Source organism: Mus caroli, chromosome 14, assembly GCF_900094665.2.
Source record: "Mus caroli chromosome 14, CAROLI_EIJ_v1.1, whole genome shotgun sequence".
Classification (NCBI taxonomy): Eukaryota; Metazoa; Chordata; class Mammalia; order Rodentia; family Muridae; genus Mus; species Mus caroli.
The window spans coordinates 67,404,214-67,418,548 of NC_034583.1; the positions used below are offsets into that span (position 1 = coordinate 67,404,214).

General features: G+C 45.7%; 1 protein-coding gene across 1 annotated transcript in view; it reads right to left on the minus strand.

The window, feature by feature from the left end:
- Window positions 1–874: 874 nt before the first annotated feature.
- Window positions 875–14,335, minus strand: part of Serp2 (stress associated endoplasmic reticulum protein family member 2) — a 24,198-nt gene continuing 10,737 nt past the window's right edge. Inside the window, 1 exon segment of the mRNA XM_021182550.2 lies at window positions 875–1,316. Coding sequence (XP_021038209.2) covers window positions 1,276–1,316 — 41 coding nt within the window. The 3' untranslated portion in view covers window positions 875–1,275.

Below are 14,335 nucleotides of genomic sequence, written 5' to 3' on the forward strand. Positions count from 1 at the left end.
CTAAACGCCCTGATCAGAAACGTGCCACTTAATGAAGTCTTACTAACCACTCCCAATACTTCCATCCTTAACATTCTTGTAATGTTAGAAAAAAAATGAAAAATAGGACAGCAATACAAGTGGCACACGCCTTTAATCCCAGCACTTGGGAGGCAGAGGCAGGCGGACTTCTGAGTTCGAGGCCAGCCTGGTCCACAAAGTGAGTTCCAGAACAGCCAGGGCTATAAAGAGAAACCCTGTCTCAGGGGGAAAAAATGGAATTAAATAACTACCAAGTGCTTAAAGTTGCATGTAGCTGTTCTTAATCCTGCTGAGATCTTGGGGCCTGTTGCTATAACTTCTTTCTGTAACACTGACCTTTATGGGGCTCTGAGGAGTCTACGAGGGAGAGGAAGAGCCTGCTGCCCACCCAGAGTGCTGAAGAGACATGCGCTCTTCAGGGCTCTGCAGTCAGCTGCTGGGCCCTGGGGTAGGGTGGTTTTCACCATGAGGCGGGAGACATCTGGGTCTGGACTGCTTTCAGGCAGACTACAGGGAGATAACAGCTAATCAGACTGTAGCACACATTATAGACGCCTTTTTTGGACTGAAGAAAGAAAGGAACAACAAAACCCAAACAAGAGATAAATGCATATCCAAATTCACACATACACAAGTATATATGAACACACGTATTAAAAACAAGTGTGTAACAAAAGCAAGACCATCAGAGCTGCCTATAACTACATTCAAGCAATGATGTGGAGTCAGGGTGGGGACCGGGTAAACCCAGCTCTGGTTCCCCATTGCCTAACCCAGTCCTCACCTGCCCCTGGCCAGTCCCTCTTGGGCCCCCTTTGCTGTTTGTTTTTCGCTCAGTAATTCGCACATGGTATTAAGGTTGAATGAAGACATTTATTTGTAAAACCAATTCCTGACACAGAAGAGATTGATTGGCAGGATGTAAAGGGGTGGTCGCTCAGAGGGCCACATGCACACCACAGTGAAACCCGGGGAACCAGCCAGCCAGCTAGCGCTGCCGCCACCCCACCCCCCCTCCACGTGACTTCCAATCAGCCAACAGAAGAGCAGAGTCCTTTCTGCTGGAGGACACAGATGCACGGAGATGTCTTGTGAGAAGGCAATTTGGTCTGACCTCCACCATGGAGTGGGAGGGAACAGGGGGCCTCCTTTCTATCACCCATGGCTTGTTTGCTTCCTATAAGACCGGCTGAAGGCCTCAGTGGTCCTTCACCTGCCAGCAGGAGGGCATCCGCATACAACTTCCTGGCCCTCTCACATGCCCATCCTTATGCTCTGTATGATCTGGAAGATAGCTGGAAGAGGAAAGAAAACAGACAGCTCAGAAACCAGACAGCTAACGCTGGAAACCCAATCCTCCCAGCAGCCTTGCTTCTGCTGACCCTGCCCCTCGCTGGCTGGCTCAGACCTGATTAGATACTTCCTAGATCCGTTAACAAGGGGGGGGGGGTGTCAGTGAATTTCGTTCAAAGAGACAGCCTGGCTCTGGCCGTTGATGGATGCCTCTGGGATTAATAGATAACTTTTGCTAATTCTACCAGGAGCTGCAGCCAAAAATCCCTGAGGCATGGAAGATTCTCTTGGCCTCCTTCCCCATCTACGTTCCGGGCTACTGGGAAGAGAGATGTGGGCCTTCGTGCAGAAACTCTTGCATTAAGCAGTTCAGTGAGTCTGTCTTTTTAAAACGGCCATGACCTGTAAAACAGCCAGTTCTGCGGGGGAGGGCAGGCCAGGTGTTTGGAGCACACACACAAGACTGGTCTCTGCTGCCCATGACCCCCCGGGGCACATCTGACTTCCAGCTTCCTTGTGACTCTGAAGCCCGCTGTTTCTCAGTGTGGGCAAAACTGACGAATATGGGGTTCCCCCTTTAACTATCTGAGCTGTTGGTACTGGGAACAGAGTGGGAGCCTGAAGCTCACAGAGAACTTTCTGGGGGCCTGGCGTATTTGGGGGGAAAGTGGTTAAGTAACACCTAACCTGGTTTTAGTTATTGGCCTTCAGGAAAAGAAGGTGTGTGTGTGTGTGTGTGTGTGTGTGTGTGTGTGTGTTGGGAGGAAAGTTCTGTTCTGCTCTTTTTGTTTTTTAAAAACACCTTCCCCAGTGATTGGTGGCTCTTAATGCTAATGAGGATGATAAACCGGAAGAGAAACTGCAGGTACTTGAATATGATTAATTTCTATTTTTTAGAGGGAGGCTGGGTAGAATCTCATTTAATCACTGTATAAAACAAGAATAAACACGGAACTGTCATGACTCTCGTTCACTCTTGGCACAAAGTCACCCTAGGAAATACCCAGGAAACTCTAGTTCCTAAGGGACCAGTGGCAAGCGGGGCTCTCAGGAACCCCTAGAAAAGGAGTCGTCTGGGGGTGCTCTCACCTCCGGGGACTAGGCACCTGGAAAGCTCTTACCCGAATGCTTGAGACCAGAGTGGTAAAGATTTCAGGTTTTTTTTTTTTTTTTTTAATATTTTGGAAAATTTGCATATGCAGTGAGGTTTCTTAGGGATGGGCCCCAAGCCTCAACATGGAATTCAAGTATGTCTCATATACACCTCGGAGTCTGAAGGTGACGCTATGCGACAGAACTGTGTGGCTGAAGAAAAGCTCTGCCTTGACTTTTCCACCTTTGGCATCATCACATCTTCATCAAGAAGCTGAGACTCGGGAGACTTCCAGTCTCAGGACTTTGCAGTGGGGATGTTCAACGTCCTAATGGGTACACAAACTGCGCTTGGAGACAAGAAGAAATGCCAAAGGGGAGCCTGGGAAATCTCCCTTGGGTGGCCGGATTTAAGGTAAACAAAGTGTTGGTGATTTTTTTTTTAATTTTATTTTATTTTATTTGCGCTGGGGGGAAGTTTTTCCTCTAGAAGCACCATATACATCATCATCTTCCTGAACTGGAAAAGCTAATCATGACATGAATAGTCTCTCTTCATGAACATACATACCTCTCACCATGAGACACAATAGGTAACAATCCTTTGCTGTGGTATCCTTAGGAGGATACAATGTTTGACCACCAGCATGGTTCCTTCCAGTCTCTTATTATTGTGTCTCCTGATTGCTGCCTCTGGTCACATCCCTGACACTACTGCCTCACAAGCAGTAACTTTGCCACTGTGGACTAAGCTTAAATGGATTTAGGATTGTATAGACAGCAACTTACACTATTTAATTCTGGCTCTGCTCACAGGTTGTCCTGGCTAATTTTGGGACCTTGGCTGGCTCTGGGTGGGAACGTTTCTCACCAGAACTTAAACACTTGAAAAACCTGATGTTTCTGTCCTCCCCAGCAAGCCTGACAAAGATGTGGAGATGAAGCAGGCAGAGATCTGACTCAGTGGGAACGGCATTAGGGAGCTAGATACTCAGTCACACTAGGAAAAAACAAAACAAAACAAAACAACACATGCATGTCATGTTCTGGGATGAGAGTCATGCAAATCTTGTCAAGCAAGGTGATTTTACAAAAACCAGAAGGTTATGTTGCAATGGAACTGGGTTCAATCCCAGCCTCTGTGAGTGGACAAATAAACTAGGTTATTCCTTCTCCCCAGAAGCAAGTACATACTATCATGGGATTAAGCAATATAACATGTTTGAAGGCGCCTCACACACCGAAAATACAATGTATGTCGTCATACCTGCTGCTTTCTGGAACAGCCTGGGACCAGATATGTTGCAGACTTTTTTTTTCTTTTTTAATTTTAGATTTGAGGTTCACGCATACACAATGAGATGCTACAGGATGAGACACAAGTCTAGACATGAAATTTATATGTTTCATTTATACCTAGCATATATTTATGACGATTTCTTTAAAAGAAAACTCTGTGTGTGTGTATGCATTGTGTGTGGTGTGTGTGTATGTGTATGCGTGTGTGTATGTGTGTGTGTGTGTATTTGCTCATCAGTGTGCACACCACGTCTGTGCTGGTTCCCTTGGAGGCTGGACAAGGCCATCAGAACCTTGGAGCTGGGATTACAGGTGCCTGTGCCTGATGTGGGTACTTCGAAGTAAGTTAAGGGGTCTTAAGCACTGAGCCATCTCTTCATCCCCTAAAGATCATCTTATACAATATTTTGACTGCACCTGAATTTTATCTATGGCCTTCTCATTACATGAGGTCAAATGTAGAATTTCCCACTTATGGGGTCATAGTAGCCCTCAGAAGTTTTTAGATCTGGGGATATTCTGGGTTTCGACGTTTCAGATTAGACCCTGAACCTGTATTCCTATTACAGTACTGACCCCTATTCTTTGCTAGCCATATCTGATCTTAACTGAAGCCTGAGTTAGTAGTGGCCACTGACCCTTGCATACCCATGAAAATAGGACTAACATGCTCTCTGCATCCTGGAAAGGCAGAAACTCTGAGGATTTACAGTTCTAAGTTCTACTCTCTCTGTTGGAAAACCATAGATTCCCAGGAATAAACAGAGTCATCTATGGGAAAGTCTACCTGCCCACAGTTAAGGCTAAAAATGTTACCTTTTCCTAAATTTCATCTGAGGACCCGTGGGCCATAGGTCACTGGATAGGAAATGGGCTATGTCTTTAGTAGCTCAAACTTCATATTAAGTCATGACTTTAGAAGTTCTAGGTCAGGATCAGACTGTTCAATTCTTTTTGTCAGAACTATTGGTCTAAGGAATCTTAGACAAAGTTGGTAAGGCTTGGAGGGGCCAAGACTTATATTAAAACAATCTACCTATTTGAATATTCTTTGATAGTCATATCTGATCCTAACTGAAGCCTTGAGTTAGCACGCCAATTATTTGTAACTTTTAATTTGTCTACAGAACAACTCCCTCTTGGAGAACTGACTGAAGTCTATTTTAAGTTCGCATCTGAGACGGTGGCGAGATGTGGGTGTTTATTATTCTTATTCCAGTTGCACTGATGGCTTCAAGGAGTTTTCTCCATTTTATACCAATTATTTTGCTTGAAATTCCGTGTGCCTGCCAACCCGGCCCTGCTGAGTGACCCTTGCTCCGAAGGCTGACTTCCCATGCTACAAACAGGAAGGGAGCCAGCAGTGAGATCAAAGAGGAGGGGAACTGGGGAGTCTAGACCCTGACAAGTTAATAACTTAACAGAGGGCGGCGAGCAAAGCTGAGAAAACAGCCTAACGAATGGGCTGCAGGAGTGGGGTGGAGGGCAGGCTAGACAGGAGGGAAGAGACATGCTAAGAAAGGGCAGTGAGGCAGGAATTCCAGGACAGCCATCAGGCCCTGGGCAGCATACAAACAGACTCAGGAAAGTCTCTGCAGGAGCAGGGACTTCCAGAGTGAATAGACCCCACGTCTCCCTATCTGTGTTTGGGATCCTAACCTTCAGAGATCTGAGATCAGTGGTCCCCACCCTCCCTAATGCTGCAGCCCTTTAATACAGTTCCGCATGTTGTGGTGACCCCCAACCATAAAAATATTTTTGTTGCTACTTCGTAACTGTAAGTTTGCTACTGTTATGAATCATAATGGAAACATGTTTTCTGATGGTATTAGGTAATCTCTGTGAAAGTCACTGGACTCCCAAAGGGGTCAGGATCCACACGTTGAGAACCATCACCTTAGATGCTCACGGCTCAAAGTTCTTCACCTCCCCTCTTTCAACCAATTCATGCTTCAATGTACCAGATGTTCTATCTCGATGCAGCTGGTCTATACGTCTAAGGAGCTGCTAAAAGCCATCCTCTTCAAGCCCTTACCTTTGATTCCCACCTCGCCCCTCATCTGCCTTCTGCTCTCTCCTATCACTTAGTGTGAAGATGGTCCTCCAGCTTCTCATCTCACTCCCCTCCTCCCTACACTGGGTGCTCCCTCCTGAAGTGCTCCTCTTTTGTCCTTTGGAAGGTCTTGGCCTCTTAGACCGCTTAGAAGGTCTTTCTTCTTTTTGCCTCTTTCTTCTCCGAGAGATTTATGGGGTTATCTTCCTCCACCACGCACAGAGCTTGCGCACTGGAATTCCTCCACAACCTTTGTGATTTGTCTCTCCTTGTCATAGTCCTTCTCCTGAGGTCACCTGTCCTGGACGGTCAGCCGGTGATCACTCACAATGTCCCTGAGCAGCGGATCTCCACTGTCTAGTATCTAGCTACTGATGGGGTTTCTCATTTTGTCTTCACGCTGATAAATTAGTGACATCATCTTACACCTTGTATGTAAATCCCGAGCTCCAGTGTCATCTAGGACCTTCTGACTGACGATGACCTATGGGTTCTACGTGAGGATCTTGGGATAAATATTCTTCTCTCCATCACCCCAGAGACCCTCCTAGTTCTGGTCCCCCACCCCCCACCTTTCCTGAACTCTACAATGACTTCCACTTGCTCTACTTTGGCTCTTCTTCAATCCCTTTTCTACAAGGTACTTAGATTTAGCCTTTAAATAGAGGCAGATAGTATGGTATTAGTCCCTGTTAGAAAGCAAACCAGAAATGACTTCTTGCTGACTTCTCCACAGGACTTCCATGACCTACAGACTCTGGCCCCTGCCTGCCTGGGCAGTCACTGGGCAGTCTTTCCCTTGTACAGGGGCTTTCTCGTGATGTCCAAAACTCCCTGGCTCAGCCACAGAGCTTGCCCCAGGTTATTCTATCTGATATCTGTGCTTTCTCCTGCCACATGCCTACTTTCTCCATAAACTCAGAAGACATTTCCTCCAGAGAGAGCATGTCTTTGACACCTTGGAGCAGACAATCTTTGTTTTGTTTTGTTTTTCGAGACAGGGTTTCTCTGTATAGCCCTGGCTGTCCTGGAACTCACTTTGTAGACCAGGCTGGCCTCAAACTCAGAAATCTGCCTGCCTCTGCCTCCTGAGTGCTGGGATTAAAGGCGTGAGCCACCACGCCTGGCTTAGAGCAGACAATCTTAAACACGAGTGTATGGCACACTCTCCTAAGAATGTGTTGCGACATTCTTTCATGGATGCTAGAAAAAAATCAAATACCAAAACAAACAATCAACAAACAAAAAACAAACAAACAATAAAAAAACCCATCCCACCCCATCTATAAATCAGCAGATGAATCGAACAGACAGTTGTTAAGCCTTTCAAAAACTGATCAACCTCGTTAGCCATAAAGCAATGCAAATCAAAACTGCTTTGAGAGTCTTACTTCTCTCCAATCAGAATGGCTATCATCAAGGAAAAAACAAAAACAAAAGAAAACACCACTGACAACAAATGCTGCAAATGTTGGTGAGGATGTGGGGAAAGCAAAAAACCTCTATAGTGCTGGTGGAAATATAAATTGATTGTGGGCACACAGACGTCAACACGCCCCAGAGATGCTAGTGTATCCATGTTAGCAGCTTCATTATTCAAGACAGATAAGAAATGGACCCAGCAAGATGTAGCTGTAGCCATGAAAATGCATGAACCCCTGGGGTATGTCTCATAGGAAAGAGGCAGAAACTGGGACTCTGCTCCAATAGGAGGTTCAAGGTCACTTTTATTGTAGAGAAATACTTAATGATAAGAGAGATCAAGAGAGTTGCCAAGAAGAGATCAAAGCAGGCCAGTTCAATATCCTTTAGGCAGATAAGAACTATAGAAATCAAACTTTATTTTTTATTAAGAAAAAAGATGAAGAAAAGCTGGTTAAAGAAAAGCATGGGTCCCCTGAAAGACAAACAGAAGTGTAGGATTCAAGGCAGAGCAAAGTTGAACCAGTAAGCTCTTAGAGGGAGAAACACAAAGGTACAAGGCAGGTGCCATTTTCCACAGGCTGTTCCAGAGACGACTAAAAAGATGCCAGAGATAGGTTAGGGAAGGAAGGTGTCAAAAAGCAAGTGTTATTAACATAGATTGGGATGGCCTCCCGGAAAGAGATCCTACACAGGGGCACATGGGAAGAGTGCCACAGGTCACCTTGGGAGAGTCGATGGCTGCTGAGATGTCTCCTCCAGACCGTCGGTCTTGGTCCTCTGGGGTTGGCCGGTTCTCATGCACCTCATGATGATGGTCTCTGGGGTGACTTTCTCTGGCAGTCTCCAGGAAAAGCCAGTATTTATGTAGTCAACCTGCAAACATTGGGGATTTAAGTCTATCCTGGAGCAAGTTTCCAGGAAAGGAGGGGAGTGGGAACACTGGTGAACCAATGAAAGAGCAGCCCATGGCAGGGGAATCAATGAAAGGGCAGCATGTGGTTGGGGAACCAATGAAAGAGCAGCCTGTGGCAGGGAACCAATGAAAGAGCAGCCTGTGGCAGGGAACCAATGAAAGAGCAGCCTGTGGTTGGGGAACTATCTTTGCATTTGGAAGCAGATGGTTAGACATCTGGGCTATTTAGAAAACAGTTTGCTGGCAGTAGAATCCTGAAGATGTTCTAACTCTATTCAATGTAGTCATATGCAAGGTCTAAAGTTAGCAAACTTTTGCTCCACGGTACTTTTAGGAAAATATGAGAGGGAATGTGGGACTACAGAAAGCAGAGGTTTGAAGTCCCGGAGTCCAGAATGCTAACCTTTAGACCATGGTACCACGTGGGTTTGGAGTCTGGAAGAATTAGGTTTGGGAACTAGCTATCTCAATTTTTAGATAGGAAATTCTGGCTGGTTTTCTCTATGTGTAGCAGTTTTATGGTCTGGGGAAAGGGTGTAGTAGCCTCCTCATTGGGTGCGGTGTTGTTAGGAAAGAAAATACACAGAGCCCAGCATCACAGTGAGTCCTCAGGAAACGGTGAGTGAAATAGTAGGAACAAATCTTGCTCTCGCGCTGCGGCTGGATCAGAACGCGTTCCTTTTAGAAGCAGAGAATAGGTTCCCTCTGTCCATGTTAGATGCAGCTGGTCAAGATGGGGCAGGTTGTTTGGTAACTCCCCCACCATGCATGACTGTACCAGAATGAAGCAGGGCTACTAAATAGGTTTAATTAAGCATTTTAGTCTTGATCAGAACCTAACTGGGGACGGGGTGAGTGGGAGGGAGGCCGAGTGAAGAAGAGGCAGAGGCATTCATTACATAAAGCCATCACCTGCTGCCTCTGAGTAGTTATATGTTAGGTGTCGACCCTCTCAGAAGGAGCTGTTGGGAGGGCTGTGAGTTCAGAACCACTCCACCCTCTTTAACAATTCCAGGCTTGAAGAACAGAGTGGGGGTCAGTAACTTGGAAGGCCACACAGCTGGGAAGTACGTGGCTGGACCAGGTTTCAGCAGAGGCTGGGGTTGGTGTTAGAACTCTTAGTAGCTGAGCTAACTCTGTCCACATAGTGGCTTGCAGCCACAGCCGCCTTTCACAAAAGAGTTTCTTAGCTATTGTAAAAGGTCCTATTTTGGTGTCTGAGATTTGGGCTCAAAGACGTGTCACCACAATGCTGGTGATCACATGAGGGTTAGACAGGGAGTACAGGGCAGAAGACACTAAGGGGAGAAGCTCTTTGTCTTTCCATGTGTTTCTGCCACACTCATGACTCTGCCTTTTCCCTCCCCCACATCATCCTGAACATAAAAGGCCAGCCTTGAGGAAGGCCAGGAAATGGATGTCTACCAGGGCATCCACTCAAGGACAGAGGTGGACTATCTGACACGGGGCCCGGGGAAAGAGTTCAGGCCCTGCCAAGAACATCTCAGAGAATCACTTCACATCAGTTCTTAAACAGGCTGCCCTGAAAAAGGACCTGCCTGTGATATGCTATCTCTGTCCCCACCCCCAACTCCTGCAGGCAGAGTCCCTGGAGAGTCCAGGAGGAAAGTGCAGGTAGTCAAGTGACAAACAAATCACTGTCCCCACCCAGAAGCAGGGGAGCTGGCTGTGCAGCACCAAATAAACAGAGCAGGCTCCACACAAAGGCTTTGACTCTGCAGTGAGAAAGCCAGGTCCCATTTACTGTTTGGTGAGCAAAGATGGTTGCTGCTATCTACAAATAGGAGAATCAGAATATCTAGCAACACAGGGCAGCAGGCCTACACACACACAAAGATAAATACATAGACACACACACACATAGACCACAGAGATACATACATATAAACATACACATAAAGATATATAGACACAGGCACACATAGGCACATACATGCTGACACACTGGTACACATACGTATTCACACACATACACACACATGTACATCCATAGACATTATATATAGAGACACATATGCAGACACCTTCCTCAACACACACACACACACACCCCACATACACAGAAACACATCTTGTACACATGCACACAGACATAGACACAGGCATACAACACACATGATCACACATTCATTCACAAACACATAGAAACCTAAACATATATATAAGAATGTATATAAGACCATATAGCAAAATACACATGGATGCACAAATACATATACTGACACAAACCCATGGGAACACAGAAATCCAGAAAGACACAAACAGACATATATGTAAATCTACAATTAAATAAACATATACACATGTAAACAAATTGACACAGAAACACATGTATATATAAATGTATACACCTAGAAATCTACACATCTATACATAAACACATAGGTATAGAAATATACAAACACAGAATCTACATGTATTGACACATATAGAAACCTACACATTACCTAACATACGTGTATCTAAACACATACACAAACACACACAGCAACCACACCACCACTTCAATTAACCAGTTGCTGTTTAATTTATCAAGCTTTTAGCAGAAGTCCTCAGCCTTCCAAAGAAAAAGGGCCAAAACGTGCTCACCCAGGGTTTTGTTCTCAGAAATGGTTGATTATAAAATACACGCTCACTGGAAAATTATCCAATACAGAAAACGACAGAGGAAATGACAGTCATTGGGTAATGCTATCCACTACGCATTCCCTTTGATCTGGAAGCTCAAGAACACCCAGGCTTTGGAAACCCTCAAAACTCTCAATTTCTAATTAGGAAATGAACACTAAGGTTTGACAGAGAGGAGAAATAAAATTGAAATTAGGAATACACAAGGGAAGGATAGCCTGGGAAGGAACTGAGGTGTTGATTGGCATGTAAGAGGTTCTGGGAGAAGCAAAGGATGCTGGGGACTAAGTGGCTCCACTGAAGCTGGCACAGGATGCGGTTGAGGATGGAATAGCATACATCTTTGCCTCAAAGAGAACATCCCAGACTGCTGCTCTTTGCCACTGCACAGTATCATACCCTGGGCTCAGGAGAGATAAAGAGCACTGTAAGACCACCGGAAGTATGCACATGCTAAGTCTACATTTAAAAAGCTGCCCAGATAGCATATTAAGAGAAGAGCCAATGTTTAGGAGGCATTTATTTGGTCAAGGACGAAAGTGGAAAATATTGAACATAGCTGTTCTCTGAAAAGTTTAGTCCAGAGATTACAAAGAGGTTTTGGCTCTGGTGACCACACCATGTTTGTGGCAGACGTCACTAATCAATTGCTACCTATTGTCTAATTATTGGAGGTTTGGTGGGCGGGAGGCTGGGAGTATAGCCTAGTGGTAGTGTTTTCCCTAAATATGTGTTGAGGCTGTGGTTTGGTCTCCAGCATTACAATGTTAAAAACACTAACTGAAGAGGAAGAGGAGGAAGCTAGGACTTATAGTTTGATGCACCCAATAGTCACAAGGAAACCCACCAGTGGTCTGGGGACAGCACCAAGTCTGCAAGTCTTCAAGTCTTCGAGAGACTTGAGGAGATAGCAGCTGGGGTATATGGGTGACAGCATCTCTGCAGGGAAAAGTCACAGAGGGACATTCTGCATGATGCTTGTCTGTGAGCCTTGAGATAAAAAAAAAAAAAAAAAAAAGAAACCCAACCAACCAACCAACCAAAAACAAAAACAAAAACAAAAACAAAAACCAAGCAGTCCTCCAAGTTAATGGTTTGGAAAGCCAGGATTGACTGTTGCAAGAGACACTTCTCAGTAAAGAGGCCCTGCCTGAAGGAGAAGATAAAAAGAGGGACAAAGGGGGTGGGGGTGGGGAAAACCTCCCACAGGACACTTGAATTCCACAGGCTTCAATATGGGTCTGTACCTGAAGAGATTAAGCAGAGAGAAACAAATCTAGCTAGTTCAGCAGGCTCAAGGACTTCCAAATCCCAGGCTAAGAGCAGGCATTTGATAGAGAAATACGTTTTACATTTCAGATATAGTCTATATAGTATTAATAAAAATAAAGCCAGCTACTAAATTAACAAGATGTAACAAAGCAAGAAATGGTCCAGAGATGTCCCTGTTGGGCAACTGTAGTCTCAAAGGGACACACGTGTCCCACTGTTTTGAATCTCACATGGAAAACTACACAAGACGGGAGTGTATCCGCATTCCTTTAAGGAAATGAAACTGTGTTGTATGCTGTCTGAAGTATAAACCACTATTCTTTGAGGTTGGTCCACATAGTGATGTTTCCTTTCTCTTGGGTGGGGGTAGTGTTTATGTTTTAGCTTACAGGGAAACACTGTTAGCCCTGAGAATGGCTCTCATTCATCCTCGGAAGCAAGAGGCCAGCAGGCATGCGGGCTGATGGTTTTCTGATAGACCAAGAGTGGAAAGTTGAGGCTGGGCCTGCCAATTAGATCCACAGCCTGCGAGAAGGAGACGTGAGGTAAGCCCTCCAGAGCTGGACTGACATTTTCCATTAGATGCTGGTATTGGTAACGAGTGATGGCAGGTTTGGGCTTGTAGTGAGCCAGATCCCCAGAACTATTCAACATCTGTGGTAGACTGCCCCTCCCACCTTGAGTCAGTCTTACTACATCTCAAGACTAGCCTCAAACTCATGATCTTCCTGCCTCAGCCTCTTGGGTAAGTTTGGGAATTACAGACAAGTACCACCATGCCCAGCTCTTATCTCCATCTCTCCACAAGAAAAGCAATACGGAGAGGGTACTAACTTGTCGGGTGTCATTCATCTAACTACCAGAGAATCCTCATGGCTGGCAGGTTCGTTACTGTCCTTCACTCCCAGGGCTCTTACTGGGTTGCTGAGAAGTCCTTGCTCGAGGGCCCATCTGCAGTGGAGCTGTCCTTACTCCCCAGGTGCACTTATGCAGCCTCAGCTCTCGTGCTTCCTCTGGTAATTATTAGAGATTCTAGCCAGCTGTCTGGCAAGAAGGAAAAGGAGGTTTGGTGGGATTCAGACGATGGTGACTTCAGGAAGCCCTGGGAGGTCTTCTGCGTCATCTGACTTCTCAGGATGGTGATGGCTTTTCCTTGATGTGAGTCTGTGCTGGAGCTTCCAGGTGCGGACCCCAGAAAGGGCAAATGCCCCAAATGAGGAAGGCCCACAGGAGGGCCACTGAGAAGTTATGCCAGACTCTCAGGTTTGTTAACCAGCTTCTCCACATAATGGGACCAGTAAATGAGCATAGGTTTAAATGCTAGCTCCTTGACACCCCTAATTCTCCCCGAGATTACAGTGAGAAACAAACAAACAAAAACAAACAAGTAAACAAACAACAGTCAATGTGTTTTTTATTACTAGCCTGACCCGAATAGTTATTTACCACCAGCACTGTGACACTATTTCTAAAAAGGGCACTTTGCTCAACCAATCATCAGCTAGGAAAGTAGGTTAATAAAATAAGGGAATGGAAGTCGAGAGACTTTCCAAGGAAGAGAATAGACAATCAATATCGTCACTCCTGAGTCCTTACCGTGTCCTCAGTGTCTCTATGGAAATACACAAATTAAGAGAGACCCCAGGAGCTCGCCGATGGCAGTAAGCTGTCTCGGAAACTTAGTGGGACAAAACTTTTGCCTACACCAGGGGTATATGATAGTCAAAGAAGCAGCAGAAGATGGAGAAGGGCAGAGTGACTGTGCAAAAGTGTGGGACCCCTTCACCGAGCGACACTCCACCACCTTGAAGGAGCGTGGTGGGCAAGAGTGGGGCGGGCACTTTTGCGTGTACTAGAATGAGACGTGAGGAGGAGGAGAACAGCTTCCCGTGCTGGATTTTAGAGCAAGAACTTGAGGCAGACACTTCAGGGATGAGGGTGTGTAGCATCCTAATGTCAGGAGGAAGGCACATCACTAAAGCAAGGGCTAGAGTTGACAAGAATCACATCCTTTCTAATGGCGAGACGAGAGGGGAGGGGCTTATAGTCTGTGACCCTTAAAGGGTGTAAGAGGGAGAAAGTCAAGTGCTGGGAGGGTTCTGTGAGATGAATGACTAATCTTGTAGAGCTGAGGGAACAATTGTGTTTTTCATGACAAGTTCTGTTTAGAAAGGGCCACAGACAAAGATGGCGTGGTATGCACCAAGGACAAGCTGGGAAGAGTGACGTGACTCTGTTGTGTGAGCAGTGGCCAGTGAGAGAGAGAGAGAGAGAGAGAGAGAGAGAGAGATGTGTGTGTGTGTGTGTGTGTGTGTGTG